At 49.2% G+C, this 24,393-nt stretch overlaps 1 protein-coding gene across 1 annotated transcript in view; it reads right to left on the reverse strand.

Annotated features, from left to right (window-relative positions):
- TENM4 (teneurin transmembrane protein 4) overlaps positions 1-24,393 on the reverse strand; it is a 786,343-nt gene that overhangs the window by 113,775 nt on the left and 648,175 nt on the right. The window contains 3 exon segments of the mRNA XM_005667171.2: positions 1,536-1,682; positions 9,428-9,454; positions 17,357-17,542. Of these exon segments, the coding sequence (XP_005667228.2) occupies positions 1,536-1,682; positions 9,428-9,454; positions 17,357-17,542 (360 nt within the window).

Here is a 24,393-nt window from a genome sequence, read left to right on the forward strand (position 1 = left end):
TCAGCTGTGGTTTTGCTCCCTCCTTTGAGTTCCTGGAATGTGGGGACAGGATTTATGTCTGCCCCTGGCCTCGGGCCTGCATAACAGGAACTCTGGATATTTATGGAGCACAAGAATAAATGAGCTCCCCAAGTCTCAGACTGATGAAGGGACATTTCAGCTCTGGGAGATCTCAGGAGGAGACCACGGACCCACTGTCTCTGCTCGGCTACCACACCTGACCCACGAGCCCCTTGTTGACACTCACTCTGTGGGGCCTAGGACTGGGTGCTTCAGGCCTGACCACCTCCTGGATTGAGGCAGCAGGGAGAAGGACTGAAAGCTGGCTCAGACAAAGGTCAGTGGTCTGAAACAGCCTAAGGCTACTGGAGCCAACTCAAGGCCAATGAACCAGAGTAATCACAACAGCTCACACTAGGCCCTATAATCCTTATGGTGCTTTGAGATTGCAGAACCGTGCTAAGTAGAAGGTTCCTGAAGGCTGGGATGCCGAATTTCTGGCCTGTTGACTTCCAACTCTGCAGTATACTAGAAAGTGTCCTGGTATAAACACAAGGGAGTTCATATAACACACTTGGACTAGGCCAACTGTTAGGCCATCACTAGAAAGGAGGAGCTAACTTTTGATTTAGTTTCTTACCTCTTTTTCTTCTCCTAATAACCTCTTGAGATTGGCAGAGCCAGGAAGAATCAACCCATCTTCCAAGTGGGGAAAGTAAAGCTCACTGGGGTTGTTTTATGCAAGTTTCACACAACATAAAGGTGAAGGCTAATTCTAGGTCTAAGATAAGGGCTGATTCCATTAACTTTTATGATCCAATGGCCGCATTTTATGAATAAGGAGTGTGAAGCCCACACACCTCGAGTAGCTTGAGCACCGACGACGGAACTGGGATTAGAACCCTGGTCTCTTCACTCTCAGCTAATAAATGTCCCACAACACCAGGCCCCCCTTCTTTAGGGTTTTGACTGCCCAGCACTTGGAGAAAAAAAAAAAGGAAAAAATCCAACCACAAAGACGAATTCTACTCTAAATCCACAGGGGCAGAAGGTGTGGGGCCGAAGGTGGCCCCGTGTGCTTGGTGAGGGTTAACACCCGAATCAGAGGAGAAGCGACCTTGACCAAGGAGAAGCCTCCTTTCTGGCACTTTCTGTGATAAGAGAACTGGACGGCCTCTCCTTGTCCACTTCCAATGGCGGGGGGAGGGGGACCTCATGACTTTGCCAGGTGACTCATTCATTCCATTAACGAATTACTAGAAAATTCCTTCTTCCATTGGCCTTCTCCTCTGCATTCATTGTCGGATGGGAACTAATTTTGCTTACATCAGTTAATGTTAAGGACTTCAAATGGAACAAGCAGTGCTATGCACGCATCCCTTAGACCACGTGTGCAGTTTCTGCCTCTCCTGCAGGGCTCCTTGATTGGACAGCTGGTGGGCTGGACGGCCTATTAACTCAGTAAAGCCCACCCTCCACTCTGTGCCTCCCACCACCCTGGAGATGCGCAGGATCCCTGGGTGCCAGAGCCCTACCTCCATCGTTGTCTTTGCTGTCACCACAGGCGGTTTCCATGGATGTGTCACAGCCAGCTCCTCTCCAGCCCAGCTGGCAGACGCAGTGCCACCCATTCAGGTCCAAGGTACATCTGCCGTTGCCGTTGCACAAGCCAGGGCAACCCTCTGCAAGGCAAAGCACACAGAATGGAGGTCTGTTCGTTCACAGCGAACTGTGACCACACACGCTCACACACTGTCAACTTACAAAATGCTTCCACATCCATCAGCACACCGATGCCCTCAGCATCCGGGGAGGCCTATCATTAGAACTGCCGCTTTACCTACAAGGCAACTGAGATGCAGAGGTGGAGGGTCTTGCTAAGGCCACACAGTCAGGAAGTGGCGGGGACAGGTCCAAAACCCCCTCTTACAAAAGTGATCAGGATTCTAGAGTGGGAGGCAGGGGATGTGGGCTTGTCCGAATCTGACCAACAGAGCTTTCTGGCTGCTCCTTGCTCTTGGCTCATCCTTGCCTGCTTTTCCTGTCTCTGGTGGCTCTGAGGAACAAAGGGATCATGTCTCTGGTCCCTCTCCTGTCCCCTCAGCACTGCTGGGTCTCTCTAAAGCGCTGCCCTTTTTTCAGGTCTTGGTACCAGGTCCACTGTATTGGGACTTAGGCTGGACATTCACTTTGTCCCATTTTCTCCTAAACAACTGTCTCTGCTTTGAGGAAGCGTCCTTGAGTCTTTTTCTTCCCATCTTATCCACAGTTCCTAAGAGGAGCCCGGATAACTGCCACAAGAGAGGCTACCTAGGGCTGCTAAGATTGCCAAGGCAAGTTCAGGCAGGCTGCCCTTTGTTAACTTTATCCATCTGGACTCCCGCTGCCTGCCTGCCACTTATTAAGCATCCACTGGGCTAGCAATGGAGGAGTAGATGAATGAGACCTAGTTCTTACTCTTGAGGAGCATGTAGCCAATCGAAGGATACAGATTTGTATAGGCAAAGTATTTCACTGCGAAGGGACCCTGGGGGAGATGCACAAAATACGGCTCTGACCTTGAGAAGGATATGGATGACTTAATCAAGAAGGGTCAGGCAATATTTAGACTCTGCCTTTGTTCCGCTTTGACCGTATCATATGGTGGGGAGTTACTATTATGCAAGTAGACGGGCAGGTTTTTGCTCACCACCTTTTCAAATCCCTCCCCCCTTTGAGTTTGTGGCTCAGAAATGTAGGTCTGCGGATCTAAGCTTCAGGGTTTACTCCAGCTTCTATCTGGCTGCTTGGTTTGCATTCACATCCTGGCAACCCCTTGCTCAGAGAGGCTATCAAAAGACGTCCCCCTGGGATGTCACCTGTGTCTTCTCTCCATCCCTGCTCAGCCAGAGAAAGGTATGAATGTGAAAGCACCCTGACGTCTGTAAAACTTGTTTTATTATCCTGAGCAACAAACTGCTACGAATATGGGTAAAAACTGAATTTTCCATCATGAAATCATGGAAAACTGAGCCATTCTTCTTAAGTGGAACAAATGGGGATGTGGCTGTCCAGTACAAGACCTAGACCAAAGCAGGCACTCCCCAAATGGCTGATCAATTGGAATCGACAACTGTAATGTTTCAAGGTCTTTTGATAGTTAGTTGACTGTTATTACAGAGTGAAAGAAAAGAACATGTCCCTCTATATTTGAGATGTTCAATGCAGCCACCAATCTATCCATCTGGCCACTGGGTTTTCCATTCAAAGGAGGAAACATTTATTGAGAGTGTACGCCAAGCCTAGGAGGGATTCTTACAGAAGTTTTGAAGCAAATGCAGGCTATGGGGTCTGCATAGAAGAAGCCTGTTGGGAAAAGTGGAAAGCCACAAGCATGGCCACCCCAAAGGTGACTTGAGAAAGCAGTTGCAAAAGCATAGGAGCAGTGCTGTGACGTGCAGCCACTTCCCCAGTCTAACTAATAGACTCCCTCTTTCTCCATCCCACTTAAAGTTTTGTCCATCCAGCTGAGACTTCCTTTAAACTAAGACTCACATGTATTTGCAATCAGTTTTGGAAGATGGATCCAATGGTTAAGAATGGCAGTAGACTGCTTCTCTTGCTCCAAGATGCAAAGAACATCTCTTGTATAAGAGCACAAGCTTGGGAGCTGTACCAAAGGCTGGCTCTGTCACCCAGTGGCTGGATGACCCAGGCGTCTTATCTAATTCGCTTGAGCCTCAGACTGCTTCTAAAATGGGGTTGTTGGGAGGGTTAAATAAGAAAATGTATGCATGATGTACAAAGCCTGACACAGGGCTTGAACATGATATCTAAGTAGAGGGACTATAATATCATAAATTGTGTCCACAACCTCAGGTAGGGGTCAAAGAAAGGCAAAATAGAAAACTGAGGCAGTTATTTGGATCAAGGTCAGCAAACTTTTTCTGTAAGGGTCCAGATAATAACTACTTTCGGTTTGTGAGCCATATGGTCTCTGTTGCCATTACCCACTTCTGCCGTTATAGCTTGAAAGGAACCACATACAATTTAAATGAATGAGCATGGCTGTGTTCTAATAAAACTTTATTTACATAAACAGGTGAGGAGCTAGATTTGGTCTGGGTGCTGTCGTTTGCCAAAACCTGATTTCGATGCTTCAGGACCACGAGGACAATGAGTGTTGCCATACACCGAAGGTCTGCCATGGCTTGCCATTGTGCTAGACCTTCTACATGTACTATTTCCAAACTAAGAAACTTTCTGTTACATTTTTCAGCTCCTGGCTTTCTAGGGCAGTGCCAGTTTCACACCATTTAACCTAAATTTCTAGTGAAAAACATGTGTATAATAGAGTGTGGACTTTGGAACGAGACAGAACTCAGTTCAAATCCTAGCACTGCCATTTTTCTTACTACCCATGTGATGATGGGCAAATTATTTAACTCTCAAAGCCTCAGTTTTCTTGTCTGTAAAATGGAGGGAATACCTAGTCCAAAGATTTGCTAAGAAGATTAATGGGGTGATGTATATGGATTACTTAGCATGGTGGGTAACACAGGTTGGTATTTAATAAATGACAGCTGCTATTATCATTACTGGGGGTATTTGCTTTGACATTGTATAATTTCACTAAGAAACTCACACATCACACAATAACCCTTTGCTAGTCCAAATTCTGTGCATGTTTAGGTTGAAGCTAAATACAAACTGTGCCAGTGAGAGCTGAGACAAACCCAATGCTGTGGTCAGGGGGCCAACAGGCAGATCCGCAGAAAGCAGAGAGATGGGTTCAAGGCCATGAGTCCCAGCCCAGACCCACTGTTTCATGCTTTCCTAACACTCTGTCCTGCTCCTTGAGAGCCACTGTCCCAAGCATACTCAAATTACTAATTTTGCTGTTGTTTAATGTCTTACTCCTGCCATTAGAATGTAAACACCATAACGGTACCATTGGACCTAATCCAGTGCCTGGCACACAACTGATACTCAACATATATTTGCTGAAATGAATTAATGAATGAGACAGGAGACCTAGGCTCTGCCTGACCAACTCGTGGGATCTCGGGAGAGTAACTTCTCCTTTGGCTTCAATTTTCTCATCCGAGAAATGAAGGTTTGGATGAGATGATCTTTTAGGTCCTTCCAGTACCTATACCCAATAGAGAAGGTCGAAACTACTTCAAATTTGACGATTTTCTTTTTAATTTCAATGAACTTTACTTAGTACCTACTGGATGCCTAGCATGTGCAATGTCTCAGGTATGCAGAAGTGAGACATAGCCTCTGCCTTTAATATTTTTATTTTTTATACCCTTTGTTCCAGGAAAATTTAAAATGGGTCTTAACAGGAGTTCCCTAGTTAAGGATCTGGCATTGTCACTGCTGTGACCTGGGTTGCTGCTATGGTGCAGGTTTGATCCCTGGCCCAGGAACTTCCACACGCCAGGGGCGTGGCCCCCAATTTTTTTTTAAATGGGTCTTGGGAGTTCTCTTGTGGCACAGTGTGTTAAGCTTCTGGTGTTGTTGCTGGAGTGGCTTGGGTTGCTGCTGTGGCACAGGTTTGATTCCTGGCCCTGGAACTTCTACGTGCTGCAGGCACAGCAAAGAAAAAAAAAAGGTGGGGGGAGGTGTCTTATAATCTCAAAACTTCTCAAAGTGAATTATTTGAACTCCTAGTTCTATGAGGTCCTCAAAAACAAACTTCTGTGGTCAAATAAGTTTAGAAAACAATATATCCTATATTCTTATCCTAGAAAGTCTCGCTAAATATTAATTAATACCTTAGAGGTTCTGGGAAGCCTTACCATAAAGGAACCTGCTTATGTGACTGTCAGAACATTTTCCAATTTGATCTCAGAATGCGTCCCCCCACGACCATTTACAACGATGTGGAACATTCCATTCCACAAAACCCTCTTTGGGGACCCCCTGCTCTAGTGAACCCCTCCTAGCACACAAGCCTGGCACATACATTCTGTGCTGCTCTGAAGCTGCCCGGGGGAAGCCGTGGCCTCAAGAAGGGAAGACTCTCCATGGGAAACCACGGGGACATTCCCTCCACAGTCAGTTTCTTTGGCTCCTGGGGGTCTGCACTGACCTATCAGTTTCAGGGTTTCAGAGACATCCGGAGTGCCTGTGGCTTGAACGAGGTTTGCTCCCGTGTAGCAATCTGCTTCTGGGATCATCACCCCCCCACTAGCCCGTATGGGGAAGCCTCCTCTGGGGTGACTCGCTGACTTTCCTAAAGCAGTATGTCCATCCTCACCCACCGATCCAGCTCATTAATCCCACGAACCCGGAAACTCACCAATAATTCAGAGAACCCAAGTGACATCAACACTCTCCTCTGGAAGGACTCACGCCAGGCATTTGCTAGAGCCCAAATAATATAATTTTCGGGTTTAGAGAATGGCTAAGCTTTTCAAAAGAAAGGATGCCCTTTAAATGACAAGGGACCATTTTATCTTCAACCTTCTGCTTAAGCCTAAGAAGCAGCTGCCCTTGAAGGCAGAAGACTTTCAGAATCCTTGAAGGTATTTATTTTTCACTTAAGTGGTAGAGGAGCTATGAAACGCACCTATCATACCACGAATGTCCCGTTTCTTCATGTTTCTCTTTCTGGTCCTGTACTTTTTCATCCCCACAGTCACTTCGCGAGACACGGTCACCACTGCTTCCTACCTAGATGACAGCAACCATCTCCTAAGTGGTCTCTTTGCTCCAAAATGTTCCTCCTCAACTCTTTCTGCACAATATGGCCAGACTGATCCCTACAAGTCACAAATGTCATTAAGTCATAAGCCTTCAGTGGCCCCTCACATGCTTACAGTCTACTTGGTCTATGATGGGCCTTCCCGTCACGGCTCAGCGGTTAGCAAACCCGACTAGCATCCACGAGGGTGTGGGTTCGATCCCTGGCCTTGCTCAGTGGGTTGAGGATCTGGTGTTGTCGTGAGCTGTGATGTAGGTCGCAGACACAGCTCGGATCCTGCGTGGCTGTGGCCATGGTGTAGGCTGGTGGCTACAGGTCCTGATTCGACTCCTAGCCCAGGAACTTCCATGTGCCACAGGAGTGGCCCTAAAAAGACAAGATGACCAAAAAAAAAAAAAAAAAATTAAGATCTTGGTCTATGAGGCTCTGCCTAAATTGAGCAGGGGGTATCTCCTTACTAAGTGGCCCTGGGACCTCCTCTATCACAACCTCCATCGCACTTTGTTGGAATTATTTGTTTTCACGTCTTCTCTGCTAGGCTGTGGGGAACCCGAGAGCAAGGACCATTTCTGCCAGGTGGTATCCACATTTCCTGGCACTGAGGAGGAGTTCAAGATCCTTGTGGAATGAATGTTGTTTCTTCATTTCTCCAAAGTCTACCTATGCGATTGGAAAGACCAAAAGCCAGCTTGTTTCTGAACTGCAAAACATTCTACTCTGAAATTCAGTCCTGCTCTTGTGTTGTAGTGGTCTCTGAATTCTTTGGGGGGGGGCAGTTATTCGTATCCATTACATCAGAAAGTCAGCCAGATGGGGGCTTGGTCCAGAGCGAGATTTTGACAAAAAAAAATTTGCCTTAAGGCAAGTAATGATTCACTGACCTCATCCAGCTAGAGGTTTGGTGATATTTTTTGAAGATCAGAGCAGGTGGTTTGAAAGAGAATACGTGTCCCTTCTTGGTGAGGAACCAGTTTGTGAGATGTGGCTTGGAGGAAGAATGCAGGAAATTAGTGGGATATTCTTGGGGATTTATGGTGATGTAGAAAGAATACTAGAAACACGGATTAGGCCAGGAAATGTAAAATCCTGGTTCTGCCACTTACTGCAAGCGTGATCCAGGATGGGCCACTCCCCTTCCTCAACTCTGATCTCCTTTTCCAACCAAATGAGTATAATTATAAGCGGTTTCCTTAAAAAAATGCACAGGACTCACTTAAGACTCATGGATATGGAAAAATTCTACACTGTAGGAAAAACAAGCCCCAACTGGTGGTAACATTATTAAACTTAATCCATCCTGAAGATTCCTCTGATAATGATTATGTGTAAAGTGTCTATTCGAAAGCGGCTCAGAGGTGCTACTCTTTTTTGCTGGAACAATTTTCTTCTTGGTTGAAGGCCCGTATGTGAAAAGCAAGGAAGCTTGCTTCCCACTGGATGGGCCCTGGTGCCACCTTGGCTGTATTTGGCGAAGACATCCCAGTTGAAAAGGACTTAGTTACGGTGCCCTAAAACCCTTTTCATCCATTTTAATACAGCCATCATTCTCTCTTATTAAAAGCCGATCTACCCTTTTTCGTTACAATTTCAAAAAATCAGTCTGGCTAATGAAGTCCTTCTCCAAATTAAGGGTGAGACTGAGAATATGATGACAAAATAGCCCAGCTCACAGTTGTTGAGCACTGGTCCCGCCTACGTGCCAACAAGCACTTTACCTTCATTAGCCGACTCCATCCTCGGGCCAACCCTGTGATGCAGGTTCTGTTACATCCTCCTTTTATAAAGACTCTGAAGGGAAGAGAGGTTAAAGGCACATGCCCAAGGTCATCCCATGCGTTAAGGGCTGGAGTCTGGATTCAAACGCAGGCACTCTGACTCCAGAGTATGTGTCCTTAACCTCTGAGCCCATACTGGAGTCAGGTGCGGGGGGGGGGGACGGGGGGACATGAGGACAAAAAAATGGATATGGCACCTGTCTCCTCCAGGAGCTTTTAGGAACTCACATATCTGATCATTCTGAGACTTCTTCTTAGAGCAAGGAGGCCTCTTTAGAAAATTAGGTACCATCTACTTAATGTAAATGTTTCAAACAGAAGGAATCACTCTGCCTGCAGGGAATAGTCTCCAAAGATAAAACTTACCAAAGGCAGCCTTCTCTCTCTGAAAAGGAAAAAGAACCCAAGCAAAAAGACCACTCACTTCCTAAGGTCAAGGGTCTATTTTTCCCCATTTTTCAAGAGCCTGGCACTAGAACTAGCGGTGTTCCACGTGTGGCCAGCGGATGAATGAACACAACAGAAACAGTATGGGCTGCTTAAGATTTCATAGCTTTCTCTGGGGTCTCTTCTTATCTCAGGCTACCCACCCTGCTTCCCAGCATCTTAATTCTGATGGACCAGGGGCCATAAGGGACGGGCAAGGTCACATGAGGTGGGGCAGAAAGGGTGAAGGGGTGTATGGGGAGGGAGGGACAACAGCACAATGGTAATGTCACAAACAGATTGAGCACTTGGGGAGGGGGAGGGGAAGACTGACTCTCCAGGTCTATCAACCACCTTGCGGCCCAAACCTCGCCCCCTGGGCAGTGGATGCTATGACAAAGCCAGGGTGTGGCAGCATCGAGACACCATGCTTATGGGGGTATATATGCATTTCTAGATACACACTTCTTCTGCTCATACACAAACACACATACACAAAGACAATAGGAAAATAGAGGAAGGAAGACCATACCTTTAACTACCCTATCCAGATAGTGCGCTTGGGAAATAAAAGACAGGACATTTAAGGTAGGATCGAGAAAGTGCAATACCGCCTGTCACATAACCATGCCGGGTGCCAAGGAGACAAAGGGGACTGCACCCCACATTTGGGACAGACCTGCCAGGGTGGGGAAAAGAAAACCAAAGACAGGACAACACGCGAGAGAAGGAGGGAGAGCAAGCACATTCTCCAGGAGGGGGCCGGACGGGATGTCAGCTCACTCTGCAATCCAGGCGTTTGGAAACGTGATCATAAAAACAAGAAGACGTATGGATGAGGAAACCAGGCGAAGAAGGAGGATGGGAAGCTGCAGAGTGGCCACATCCTGCTCCGTCAGCTTTGTGGAACACTAGAACTTGCCCCTCTGTCTACCCAGAGCAGCAACTAGCTTCCCTCCCAGGGAAGCAGTGGAAAAAGGGTGAGGGCTCCCTGTCCGGGCAGAGGTGCCCCCAGGAGGCTGGAATTCAGAAACAGGCAAAATGCGAATCATCTCTCACAGGCACTGGGGAAGTGGGCTGAGTCTTTGCCCAAATATACTGCTAGGTTATCTGTTTGCCCTTCTTGAAACTTCCATGGACACGTGCCCATGCAGACTTGAATGCAGAATGCTTGGTGTTCTAAATCAGATACCTCTCTCCTGTGTGCATCTTACACGGAATGTGGGGGGCGGGTCAATGGATGTCGCTGTGAAAGACACGAAAAAGGAAAGAAAACCTGACCACATCTCAATGTTGACGAACTCAAAAGGAAGAATGACATGTTCTTTTGCCTTCCTGTGACGGGGCTGCATCCAAGCCCTAAACTCTTGGGCCATCTGAGGTTGTGCTTCTTTGTGAGGGTGGGTGGCCACTGTTGCTCTGAAATAAACCTACTATGCGTCTACGTGGGTGCCTGGCTGTGTGTTTATAGCAGGGTAGACCTCTTCGTTCCCAGCATGACTCAGGAATGCCTTTTCGCCTTCCCCTTGGGGCTGGGGTCCCAGCCATTTGAGGAGTCTCCCTTTCACCCCCTCTTCAGCTCCCCGCCATGTGCTCCCCCAAAGGCCAGAGAGAAGGCAATGTCCTAAAGGTCGGATCTTTCCGCCAGGCTGCCCCCTGCCCTTGGCTCCGTGCCACACATGAATCAAAAGTCCATGAGAAAGGACTCAACTGCAAGGGCGAGACCTTCTCTGGAAGCCCTGGGGTCTATAAACGGTAAGAACCTTCTTACTCTCTTCATAAAAAAAATATAAAGTTTATGTGTTCAATCCTCGGGATGGAGCAGACACTGTTGCTGTTCATCAATACATATTTGCCTCCAAAGACTGGTGGATGAGAGGCTGTGTTCTCAGTTCACGCATCCATGTGGTCTGCGCTTCAAGATGAAATATGCTCCTGGAGGCTGCATAGCCAAGTGGAAAATTGGGAAGAGATTTCAACTGGGTCTGCATGCTTTCCCGTCTTTCTTACAGACGCTGTGGAGGAGGCCACGAGCTAACAGGACCCGAGAAGGAAACATGAAGGGGACCGACTTATTAAGCAGGAGTCAATGAACAAAGCTGAGGAATGGCAGGCAATGAAAAACAGGGTCAGCCCCCAGGAAAAACAGCCCCGGAAATACCACTGGCGAAGGCAAAGCTTCTCTTGATTCTTGGTTCTTGATTCTTTTTGTCTTAGTCAAGCTTGTCCCTTTAATTTTGTAAAGTGGTCTACAATTTCTTCGACCTCATCTCCCTGGATCTGCTATATGCGGACAGCGATGACACACAGGATCTCCCGTCTCAGCGGGTGTCCTCCGCTTTCAGATCGGCAGAGTAGTTTTGGGGAGGGTCACACGCCTATGTTCTTAGAGTAACGGTGAACCCAGCTCCAGAAGAGATGGAGTGAGCCTAGATTTCTCTTTCAGGGTTGGCAGGATGACTAGGCTGGGTGAGACACCATCACTGAGATCCAAATGGTTACACCACCACGTAGCATCCATCTGGAGGGAGTTCTCTGACCAGAAAGACATCGAGTCCCAACATAATGATGATATCCTGGTCCAGTGGGGAGTAAAGATTAACCTATTCTGCAGGTTAATCTCCCCACACCCAGGGGAGACCTCAGAGAGCGCTCTCTCTTTCTTTCAGTGCCACTTCATTTATCAGAACTATTTAGTAATAAAGATCTCTGGAGTCCCCGTGGTGGCTCATCGGAAATGAATCTGACTAGTATCCACGAGGATGCAGGTTCAATCTCTGGCCTTGCTCAGCGGGTTAAGGATCTGGTGTTGCCAAGAGCTGTGGTGTAGGTTGCAGATGCGGCTCAGATCTCGCGTTACTATGGCTGTGGTGTAGGCCAGTGGTGATAGCTCCGATTGGACCCCCTAGCCTGGGAACCTCCATATGCCACTGGTGCAGCCCTAAAAAGATAAATAAATAAATAAGTAAATAAATAATAAAGACCTCCATGAAATGTAAATACTTTTGTAATACCTTTAAAAATCACTACTAATTTCTCAGACTATAGGCAGGAAGAGCTACCAGGGGAAGTGATAGGTGCAGACTCAGATTGCAATGGAGAGTGTGGGTTTCAGGAGAAAAAAGTGGCCTCCCCAAAGAAGGGATTCCTTCCTTCCCTACACGGCAACCTCAAGCCACCCTGTGAATTCAAGAGCTGATAACAGCCGGTCAGTACCAAGACCGAGGGTTTTCTCGGAATGGACTAGAGCTTCCCTGTCTCTATTGAAAACGAAAATAATAACTGGTCTTTGAAATCCATTGCCATTGATTCATAAAAGGCCCATGCAGGAGTCCTCACTGTTGTCGCTTTCACCGTGTGAAAATCTTGGCTCATGCACCCGCGAGTAGAATCACTTAAAACTGCATCATGATTTTAAAACACTAACATGAAAAAAAAGGCGATGCAAAGTCCCTAAGTTTGCATCATGGATGGTGGATCCAGGGCTTCCCCAAATGCCTTCACTTCTCTCCTCTGGACTTGTGGATGAAGACGATGGCCATAGAGTCATCTTTCCTCTTGGGCCATGCGAATTTTTTCAACATTGTACGTATGTTTCTCACGCTTCTTCGATATTCCTGTCACTGTGTAAGAATGTGGAGATAGTGCAGGCACACTGCTATTTACAGACAAGCTCTGAGCCTTTGGCACGAGGTTAGTCTGTGGGGTCTTGGATCTGTTTAGCATTTCTATGACCTCCAACATGAAATCTTCCTTCCTTCACTTGCCTGTGCCCAGAGACGTTTCCAGAAGTTTCTCTTAAGATAATCCCAAGAAGCTTCAGGGGCCCCCATCAAAGACTGTGAAGAACATGGCAAGAAGCTTTTTCATTCTGATTCTCCAGGAGCCTCAGTTGCCTCTAGCAGTTGTGTCCCTGGTACGTGTCAGGGCAGATGAAACAAGGATGGTCGTAGCAGGTGATGCTTGGGGGGGGGCGACAGCCATCTGAACTTCCTTCACGTGGATGAGGAGTCATCAGAGAGATGTTCTTGGTAAGTTCCTGGACACCTTCATGCTCTTCTCTCTTTGGATGGTGGATCAGGGAGGAATAAGGGGCCAATGGCACCTACTTGTGACGGATGCATGGAGCCTACGAACTGGTCCCCCGTCCCCCACTCCTACTGCAGGTGGGCTGAAATCTCTCAGGACCCTCAACGAATCGAGCTCTTGCTCTGATAACATGGGAGTGGAACCCTGCCCATTTTCTCTTTCTCCTTGTCAGTATTTGCCCTACAACTCAGAGGTCCTGATGTGCGAGAATGTCTTTGAGGAGGGAGAAGCCCAGTGTTATCTCAACTCACAGGCGCGGGTACCCCGTGAGTGCTCGTGGGAGCTCTCAGTTAAGGACAGAATGACTACAAAAAAGAAAGCCAAGAGCTACCATTCAAAAGTGAACAAAGAACTCCAGAAGCGTGTGTAGCCTTTCTTTATAATGTCTCTGCCTCGTGAAGTCTGGCTTTGCTCACTCTAGTAATTGCATCATCCGAGGATTATTTTGATCTTTACTCCCAGAGGAGGATTTGTTTGAGAATCAAGATTTATATGACTGGACAGCTCTCCTGAAGCCTAGTAAATAATTTTGTATATCTGGCATCTTGAACAATCACAGCTTTGGGGTCAAGGTTGAAATTTTACCAATGTAATCAGAAGCTGGCATTTCCCACATGTGTTTTGAGACTTTATGGACAAGGGGCACTGAAGTGAATAAAATAACTATCAGAGAAGTGATCCAAAATGTTGGTAAGTGTTTTCAAAGAAATAGGAAAAATTAAACACCTTCTTAAATTTAGCTATGCTTTTCAGCTTTCTCTAAAGAAATTGGAGGTCAAGCCCCAGGCTTAAGAGACTCATAAAATTCCTGGAAAAGAAGTCCAAAAATATGTTTCTGATGACTCCGTATTGACTATATACCTGAGAAATGGATCAAAATCAATCCATCTTACCTTAACTTCTAGACTAGGGAAACTGGCTTCCATACATGTAATAAGTATTAGTCATAAGTGAGCGAAAATAAATAAATCCCTTTTTATTTGTGGGATATTTTTAGGAGCAGGTGATGGGCGTGCAGTCTGTGGGGGGGGGGGCGCTGGGATTCCATCACCCCTGCAGCCTCCACCAGTCACCCCCATCTGTGACTCAGAAAGAGAGAGAGAGAAACTGGAGCTCCTAGCGACCAAGTGGTCTACCCATGGTGCGTTCACCAAGACTCTTCTCGAAGATGCAAAGAGACAGATAATTCCAACATCAAGAATAAAGTTTCAAAACATTCTTGCTTTTTGACAAAAATACTGTCATTCAAGAGGAGGCCACTGCCAAATTTCCTTTTATCCTGAAACCAACCTGTTTTGAGAAAAATCAAGTAGCTCCTATAAAAAAAAAAAAAAATAAGGTGGGCCCAAGCCTCCAAAAGGAGATATTTAATTCCTCCTATATAATCTGCTCTGGGAAATGCCACTGGGCTGAGAAGGACCTCATGTTGGAGACTTGACTGCCAGGAGCCCAGATGTGTCTTACTCTTTTATGCCAGCTAGGAGGTAATCAGGTCATTCTTTCCTGTTTATGGAGGGCAGCCGTGTACAAATAAACAGCCCCCGCCCCCCACTTTGGCTCCTATTGCTGGGCCTCTGAATCCGCTTTGTGGGTCCTGGCATTTTCTCTGCTATGGGACATCACCGCACTGCAACGTCTGAGCTACCTGCGCTAAAATGACCCATCGGATGATAATGAAATCTAATAAGAGAAAAGGGGACACTCTGAATTTCTAACTTCTCACATCAGCCGTTTTTGCTTTTCCTAAATGATCCCCCCAAGAGTGGCATTCCCGGGAACCCTCAGAAAGTGCTGCTTCTTACCATCAAAGATTAAAAGCAGTTTCTCCTTCTCCATTCTCTCCCAAAAAGAAAATAAGAAGGCACTGCCACTGTTTCCCTCATTTGCCTCCCTCACCCCTTCCTTTCCATCTGACAAGGTTACCGAAATGTTCCTCCAGCCCTGGGGTGCTGGGTTCCTAGGGGGGATGCAGCTGGCCACAGGCAGAGACGCGGAGAGAGCAAGCTGCCATGCGTGCGGGGAGATTAGACAGGGACAAAGGACATGCTGGTCACACGAGGGAAGGTAAAAGAATTCCCAGCCCACGTCCTTTCATCTGAGCCACTAGGACTAGTCCATTACTTCTTCAATGTCCTGTGACATTTCTCTGGTATTTATGGCTGTCAGCCTCCCCCTAGAATCGTGCACATTTCCCTTGATGGACTTCTTATCTGGAGGGGAAAAGCACGTGCAATCCCAAGGAGCAATGTGCTCGTACAGAGTGACAACAGGGACTGCAGGGGGGCGGGGGGGGGGGCTGCTTTGACTTCCTGGCACCCCAACAAAGGGATGTTCTTCAAGCCAGGCTGATGAATAGCCACAAGCCACGAGATGGAGCACAGCCGGCCTCCAAGCCCTGCCATGAATCGTCCATGACTGGACGCAGGGAGAATGTCCTGAAACCTCTCATCATTGGACTTGGGGGAGATGCTTTTATCTTATGAAAGGCTGACAGCCAGACACTTTGGAACTTGGTAAGGTGAGCTGGACTCTGTAAGCAAGCGACAGAAGATGGACTGTGCTCTCTCTGGGCTCTGGATTTGGTTTTAATAGGGATGGGCTCCCTTCGGGGCTGGGAGGGTGGAAGGTCAGGCTGTCCTTAGTCAGGCAGAAAAGTGAAGGTGAAAGGAGGGCCGAGTTTAAAGACGCTGGCCTCTCGGGTGACCAGGGCGGCTGCTCTTGAAGGGGCGTCCGGGATGGTCATGAGATGGGATGACACTGACAGAAAGAAGCCACCCAGAGGCACTCAGTGAGAAAGGAAGGCACATTCTGCTCTGAAGCAGCAGGGCCGGCGGCAGGTGGCATCAGAGGGGGTCTGGTGAGTGCCTGGCTGGGCAAGCTGGCTGTGGAATTCTGAGTGCAACCCTAACAAGAAGGCCCGGCCTCCGAGCAGGTGCCTCCGCAGAAAACCTGGGCTTTGTCCTGCCAGGACCGCAGAGCAAGTAGCTTCTGAGGAGCCCCTCGCAAGGCTCGGAAAAACCCAGCCTAAACTCCTGTCCTACATTTTCAAAGTTAAGTGGCCTTTGGCCTCAGGTCCCTGAAAAGGAGTGATAACACCTGTGTCTTCGTAAGGTGGTTGTTGGGAGTATGAGATAAGGCAGTTAAAGCCCTTAGCTTGCCACATTTGACTTCAAAATCAGAAGACACTGTAACCAATATTAACACGTGTAAGGCACTGCCCAGCCATTTACAAACAGAGAGATGGTGTGGGGGACAGAAATGATGCCTGTAAGCTAATCTCGGGCTATGAAACAAAAGCAGGGAAGCCTGAAAAAAATACAAAATAAGAAGCAGCTTCATTTGCTCGAAATTCCTTTGTCCCTCAAAATCTTTGGGGCTTGTCTCCCCGTTTCCAGTAAGACTCGAGAGGTGACCTTCTGAGCAAGAGAGGCACTCAGAACCCTGCCTTCTAAAGCCATGTGCTCACCATCTGATCACAGACCTTTCCTTTAAACAAATGGAAGGGGAAGACGTTAAAACGCACATACGCAAACCAGTTGATTCAATAAAGGCCTTTTGGTGAGTGTTCATTCCAGGATAATAAACCAAGCAAACGTCTGGCTGTGTTTAAAATCAACAAAACCAGCAGGAACGGCAGAAAGAAGGGAACGGGAGTGATCTGCTTGTTTTGAGAGCTGCCAACAGCGCTGCTTCAGCAGGGGCTGGTGCCGAGGAGCTCCCAGGAGAGGGGAAGGGAGGCAAAAGCAGACAGGACGGAAGCCGAGGACAGGGGAGGGGGGATCCCAGGCCTAATGGGATGCAGATGTGGCCTGAGGCCGGTGGGAAGCATTTCCCAGGATTCCAGCCCTCTTTGGGAGCGGTGGCCTAGGAGGCTAGTCTCCCAACCGGATCATGCATTTGATTCGGTGGCTATGTTCACGGAGCAATGAACTGCGTGTCAGCCTGCGCTAACCTCTTTCCCTGCATCATTATTCCCACTTTACAGGAGAGGGAATTGAGGCTCAGAGAGGCACTGGGACTTGCTCACACAGCTGCTAAGTGGTAGAGGCACCTGCCTCGTTAGTGAACCCCAGCTCCTTAACAAAACGCTCTACTGCATTTGGCCCGGGAAGGGTTCAACAGCAAGGCACCCTGACCAGCTAGTTGAGATCTGGGAAATGCAGGCTGGGAGGGAAGAGGTTAAAAATGCCCAATTGTGAGTTTCAGTCCACAAGATGTTTCGGAAAAGCCAATCACAGGGTCGTCAGATGAAAGGACTTTTGGCCCAGTTTCCACATGCAATGGGGGTCCCCGCCTTGGCCCCAAAGTGCCCGACAGACAAAGGCACCGTGCAGCCCCAGAGAAGGGGTGCAGGGCCCTGGGCCCATCATACCGATGGTGCAGTGCTCGCCGTTCCAGCCCGGGCTGCACTCGCACTTGCCGTCCCGGCAGGTCCCGTGCTCTGCACAGCGCGGGTGGCAGGCACGCTGGTCGCAGGCCGCCCCCATCCAGCCGTCCTCACAGCGGCAGGTGCCCCCCACGCAGACGCCGTGGCCACCGCAGTCAGCAGCACAGATCTCTGTGGGCGCAGGGGCCGGGGAGGGAGGAGAGAGAGAAAACAGGTATTGAGGGGTCACTCTTGGGGACAAGGGTCACACCTGGCTACCTACCTTGGCTTCTGTGAGCAGTGGCTCACAGGCTCAGGAGGTTAATCTCCATGGACAACGGCCCTCGACCCTTGGACAAGAACAATTCCCTAGGCAGAGGCCTGTCCAGAGCCCGTGTCCTGCCCGAGAGAGGCCGGACTGCAGACTCTGCTCTGTGTGCTTTTCCCGGCTTCCTGCCAGCCTGTCCCCGCTTCTGTGCTTGCCACCTCCAAATGGGGCCGGCCTTCTGAACAGATGTGAGGAAAAGTCAAATTTAATTAAAAACCAGTTATGTGTGAAAACAACGTGAGGATGAGCCCCCGATCGCCAAGCGGAGTGCTTGTGGGTCTGGTTGGGGTGCGCGAGGGGTCCCCGGGTTGCGTTTCTTTCCAGCATGACTCTGGGGTGGGCTGAAAGAGAAGCTGGACACCCCGAACCCATGGGGTACTCTGGGTGGCTGTGCTGGGCTTTTGCTGGGCTTATGGCCTGTCCCCCCATGCATTGCTTCATCACGCCACCCTCCAGCACCATCTAAATAGTCCTTAGCATCCGAAGCAAACAGCTGGGTCGGGGGTGGGTGCACTTCACAGCCAGAGTGGCGGTGCCCAGCCCTTCACAAAGGCCCGTCTGTGAGATGGTGCAACACACACACACACACACACACTAGCTGATTCACAAGCCCCTTGGGCCCCGGGCCAATGACAGCTTCATGGTTATGCAGGCAGAAGCTGTGAAGACTGAAATACAATTGCTTGTTAGGAAGTCGGCTGAACAACTGGGGCCACTGAGGGAGGCTCTGCCGGGGCTGTGATGGGGACCCTGACTGGATTCGGTGCCGCACGGCCCAACATACTTCACAGGGAAACCCCAACACCTTCGGTGTCCCTCAAATTAAATGGGCACCTGTGTCAAGGTGAATTAATCCATGACCCCTTCCAAGCTGTACTCTTGGCTTAGAAGCTGCTAATAGTCTGGCTACTTTTGAAAAAGGGGACAAAAATTAGATCTCGGCAGATCAGAGCTTCCAAACTAATTGACAAGGCAGTGGCTACAATGTTCAAGAATTAAGAAAACAACAACAAAAGAACCAACAGGAAGAATTCCCATTTATGGTGTGTTCCTATGCTCATCATCTTGTCAAATAAACTACCTGGAAAGGGAGGTTCTGCACCATGCTGGGTTTCTCAGCCACCAAGGGGTGAGAGAGGCCACGGCAAAATGTATGGAAAGAGCCCTGACCTGGAGTCAGGGGACCTGGCTTCTATGTCAGGCTCTGGAGCAGAAGCTGTGTGACCTTGGGCAGGTTCCTTGACTTGGCTGGTGATGCGGCCTCATAGCACGGCCATCGGGGCCATGGGGAGCACACAGTGAAGTGGACGATAGAAAGGGGCGTGGCAAAGATCCCTGATGCAAAGATTCCTCAGGACAGTGCATTTTACACCAGGTGTCCAAGGACCAGGTTTGCGAGGTCCAAGTCTGCTCAGCCATTGATCTGCTGTGTGACCTTGGGAAGGTCACTTGTCCTCTCTGGGTATCAGAGATGGCATCTAAGACTGTGGGAGTGTATGAGCATCCCCCATGTTACACCTCATAATCTATCCCCAAGGTTCAGCTGGGCTGTCCCTCCTCCTCTGAGAAGTCTCCCACGATTCATTCTGATGACGTTTCTTGCTCATTGTCTTTCCATGTGACATGGTAGCCTGCTCTTTTGTATGTGTGTCTCTCACTGTCAGACTAGGAACACCCTGAGGCTGGATGAATTCTTCCGACCACCTCTACAGCTGGTACCCAGCACAGATCTTGGCACAGAACAGACCCTCAATTAATGTTTGCTGGATGGTGGATAAATCCCTATGTGCCCGGGGCTACAGTGGCTAAGAATTTAAATAATGCAGGTACTCCTGACTCAGCTTTGCTGAGTTCAGTCCAGGCCTATCTGCTTATCTCTGCTGAGGGGCCTTGGGCAACCTCTTCCCAAGTGAGGGTGGGGCTGAGCAGCGAGTGTATGACACCCAGCAGCTCACCAGGAACGGGTTTTCTCCAGATGTCCTCCAGGCTTCCTTCCCTTCATGTGCACAGGGGCAGCTCCTTCGGCTTTTCTCAAGAGGAAGAACAGCAGTCTCAGGTCCCCGGGCCTCGCTAAGTCCTGAGTCTGAAATTTCCTTCCCTTCCACACAGCGTTGCCGGGGCGACAACCCGGGTGACTCCGGAGGTGGGGCCTGTGCACAGGGCTGCCTGGCCCTTTCCCTTGTGCACCTGCCCAGCGGGAAGCTCAGCATTCCTCAGCACTGTTCCCAGGTGGCCATTTATGGTGTGAAAGTAAACAGAGACCAGCATGTCTATTCACTGAGGTGTGAGCCAGGAGAGGGGGGGCGGGCTGCCCGGCCAAAGCCTTGGTATTTTCAGGCTGCAGGGCACTTGGAGTTCAGAAGAGGCAGGCCTTCCCCAGCGCTCGCTGGTCTCATTGCAGGTCCCCACCAACGCGAACGCTCACGGGTGGCTCACTCCTCTACCAACCAACCTGGAGGCGGTGTGCGTGAAAGAGGGACTCCAAACCTCGGCTCCGCCAGCTGTGGGACCTCAGGCAACCTGTTCAATGGCCCTGAGCTTCATTTCCTTCCTTGGTAAAAGGCAGATGATGATAGCACCCACGTTGGAGGCTCCACAGCCCTGCTACACAGTTCATCCCGATTCCTTTATTTTCCAGTAATAGCCCGTGCATGCCTGCTCTGTGCCAGGCTGTGCCAGGTGCTAGGGATAGAGAGGGCAGTGAGACATGGCCTCTGCCCTCCAGGACATCCCAGCCTGGACAAAGCAAGTTGCTTCCCAAGACCGTCCAAATCCTCTACGGCTGTTACTTTGGCACCTTTTTGTGTGTGTGCAATGAATAAAGATCCGTGGATTTAGGAACAGACAGATTTGGGACCAACTCTTGGCTTTGTCACTTCCTGGCTGGGTAATCTTTAAGGCGCAAGTTAGGTAATTCACTGAATCTCGATTTCCACTTCTGTAAAGTGAAGATAATAATTCCCACTGCACCCATCTTTCTGGGGGGGGTGCGCGTTAGATCAAATGAGGTAATGTGTGGAAAAGCCATTTTTGGCTTAATAACACTTATAGCAGGTTTTACACTTGACAAAGCACTGTTCACATACAATTTCTCATGGAACTATCACAAGGATGCTGCATGAACTCGCTGGGTACTTTCATCCTTGGCGGGGAGGCTACTGAGACCGAGACGGCACAGGGGGAATGTGACAAGGTCACAGGTTCCTCTGGCGTTTGGCTCTCATTTGGACGGTCCTCAGAGCCAGGCTGCACGGCAGGCTTTTTCCAGGTAAGGAGACGGAGGCTCAGATGGGACAGAGGCAGGCTCTCCTTCGAGGAACCTCCAGGCTCTTCCAGCAGATCTTCCCATTTGGGGCCCCGGTGCTTCCCCTTGGTGCCTTCCGGCCAGACCCGGGCTGCATGTGATGGGAAATGAGATGCTCCTCAGAGTTTCCCAGACACCCCGGCTCACTTTCCTGCACTGGAGACTGGGGGGCTGTCCCTCCCAACACCCCATTTCCTCCCCAGTTTACACCAGCCGTGCTCTCGTGGCATGAAGCTCAAGTGACCTGGTGGCTGGGCAGCCTTCCATCAGCCCTTTACAAGCTGGGTTGTGAGTTCTGACACATTTTAATGGACGGGGCCTGACAGGGTGACCTTGATGTTTACGGGGTGCTGACTGATGGGAACGCCACCTGTCAGCCTGCACCTCTCCCCTGCAGAGGGTCTCCCTGCCCAAGCTGAGGGGACCCTCTGGGAGGAGAAACCCGAGATGCTACTTTGTCATCTGGCCTCGAGTTATAGGCCCCAATGTTCACGTGTTTTATAGGCCTCAGTTTTGTTTTGCTTTTTGTCCTTGAAATAAAAGGAGCTGCTCTATTTTCCTTCTCCGATTCCGCTTTGACATTAAAGCAGATATAACGTCCCAGCGTGGCTGGCGAGAACCAAACAGGAGGACGCTCAAGAACGTGCTTTGACAGCTCGTGCGCCCTTTGCGTCACGTAAGTGGGATTGTGTGAAATCTGGGTCAGGGCTCCTCTCTACCCCTTAAGTTTCCGCGATTGTAACTCGGAACGATGCTGACGGCTGCAGAGTCGCGGGAGGACTTACTCTCTCTTGCTTCAGTTCTTGAGCTCTCACTGTGGGCAAATCCTACAGCGGGCCCTGGGGATGCCATGCTGATGAGGACAGACGTGGTCCTTTCCTGGACCTCAAGGGGTGACCTTCTCGCGTGGCGGGGGGATGTAACCTTCCTGAATTAAACATGTTAAGATGAGCCTGGCGCCTGGTCAGGGTACGATAAGTTGTGCGCACACATATTCTTATGAGAAAGGAGAGGAGGCAAGTGTATCAGACAACGCAGAAGATCAGACGTGAACGCTGACTTAGGCAACACACCTGATACAAGTGACCCTTTGCGAAAGGCCAGGGGACGGTCACCCGGTGAACACTGGTGCTTTCTGACCGAGCGGTGGAGGGTCGGGGTCTGGAGGAATCCTCTGAAATGCTAGGGAGTACACACTCCACAGAGTAGACTTGGGCTCAGCTTCTGACTCCCCGCTTTCCTTGGGTCCTTGTGGAGTCCTGGCGAGAACTACTTAATCTCTCAGGACCATGCGGCTTCCCTCAAAAGGAGGACAGTGATAACGGTGACAACTGAAGGAAAGGGGAACTGTGCAAGGGTCTCCGCACACTGTGTTCTGTAAGGTGTGCTCTGGACACAGCTCAACGATGATGGGACCTAAGACCTCCTGTACCAGCACAGCTCCTGGTCACCTCCAGAGGAACAGCTCTTGCAGAGCAAAAGATTTTTTATTTTTCTTTTTTTGGCCACCGCATGGCATGTGGAGCTCCTGGGCCAGGGATCAGATCTGAGCCTGGCACCATGGGTTTCAGGATCCGGTGTGGTGACCTATGCTGCCAAGGCTGGATCCTTAACCCACTGTGCTGGGCCAGGGATCGAACCTGTGTCCCCGTGCTCCAGAGAGGTCACCGATCCCATGGTTCCACAGCAGGAGCTCTGCAAAACGTTTTGTAATTGCAGCCTCAAAATGTGGGTACGATGCTTTCTCTCCAGTTACCGAGCATGGCACCACCAGCCAAGATCATCAAAATGCAGTTAGGAGTCACTGGTCTTTGCAGCTTTGGCTTCCTCTTGAAGTCAGGTGAAAATCCCCAACCATGTTTTACCACTCCAAGTCTGTAACGTTCTTGAGCCAACTGTACAGGGCTTGGAGATGAACCAGGTTAGGTGCAAGGACACCGGAGCTCTTCTCCTGGGGGGGTAGCCACACCCACAGCAGCTCCCCTCCCCACCCTTCCTCTGCCCTGCCTCACGGGATCCTATTGTCTTCTCTCTAGCCTGGAAGTCTACCCGACAGCAGGCTCTAGCTTTCATTCACCTTGGCTCCCAGGCAGCAGGCACCAGGTCTGGCACAGCAGGATCCTTCAAATACTTGTTGAAGGAACAGATGAGGTTAAAAAAAAAAAAAAAAAGCCTCATGGAAGAGGTGTTATGTCAGTTGGCTCAACTCTATCTCAGCGCCATATTGTACGAAATTCATTTGCTTAAATATATTCACACAGGGGCTCAGCCCCCAACCCCCCATGCCCAACCTTCTGAGGAACTCATCTTCTCCAATCTCTGACTGAAAACTCATAATTTCAAAGTGTCTCAGTCCTTACACCCTCGCACACATCTTTCTGCACACCAATGCCTTCCATCACACCCGTTTCCTTCCGAAGTCTTGGAGGCAGGTGGACACAGGATGAAGTGAAAAGAGTAGGGAAAAAAACCCTATGCTTGGGGGATTGGTTAGTTGCACTCCAAGGTATGTGTGTACCTGAGGGAAAGAGCTGCCCCTGGCTCCTCTCATTAAATGTTAATCCCCATATGAACCTGGATAAAGCCTGGGGCCTATTACAGCTACATTTTAATTTGTCTGGACTTACTTTGGAATCCTGTTCATTAAAATCGCTGGTAAGGGAAGCTGTGCCTTTCCCCTAAAGAGAGAGACTTACATATAATTTTCCCATAGTTTCTTTGACTTGGAAAGATGCTCAGAATTGACACAAGTTGGAGATGGAGGGGACTCCTACCCAGATATCTGTGTGGTTTCCTGCTGAGCAAGGAACAGATGCAGGTGAGGTTGGTTTAACATTCCAGGGATGTGAAAGCAGAGCCTTAGCCCCACGTGACCTCCTGGGAAGCCCTTTAATAAGTCTGTATTTAGCACTAAAATGGATAACAGGCAAAACTGTTCTATTCTTCCCAGGACCTGAGGTTCTTAGAGCGACTGCAAGAAATTTTAATGAGGGCTAAATAATTTTAAGTGATGTCCATTAGGCTTTTCTGTTTCCTCACTAGCTCATCTGAATTAGTGCGCGGTTTGGGGAAATTTTCTGAAATCCTGGTCCTTCAAAATTCCTTGGGGAATTTCTCATGAGATCCTTGGACACTTGACGTCCAAGCCACACTAACGGCAGTTGAGGCAAAAAACAAGGAGAAACTAGAACCATTGCTGGTGGCACACCAATGTTATCTCATTAAACCCTCCCAACATCCCTGCAGTTACATTTTTACTTCCTTACCGTCGCTGAGGAAACAGGAGAGATTAAGTGACTGGCTCGAAGGTACTTAGCTAGAACGAAAGGTGACTACGATTAACACGGCTCTTTGGTCTGTGAACTGTGGGATCAGGTTTAGGTAAACCTTCAGATGTAATTGGACGTATTT

This window comes from Sus scrofa, chromosome 9, assembly GCF_000003025.6.
Source record: "Sus scrofa isolate TJ Tabasco breed Duroc chromosome 9, Sscrofa11.1, whole genome shotgun sequence".
NCBI lineage: Eukaryota > Metazoa > Chordata > Mammalia > Artiodactyla > Suidae > Sus > Sus scrofa.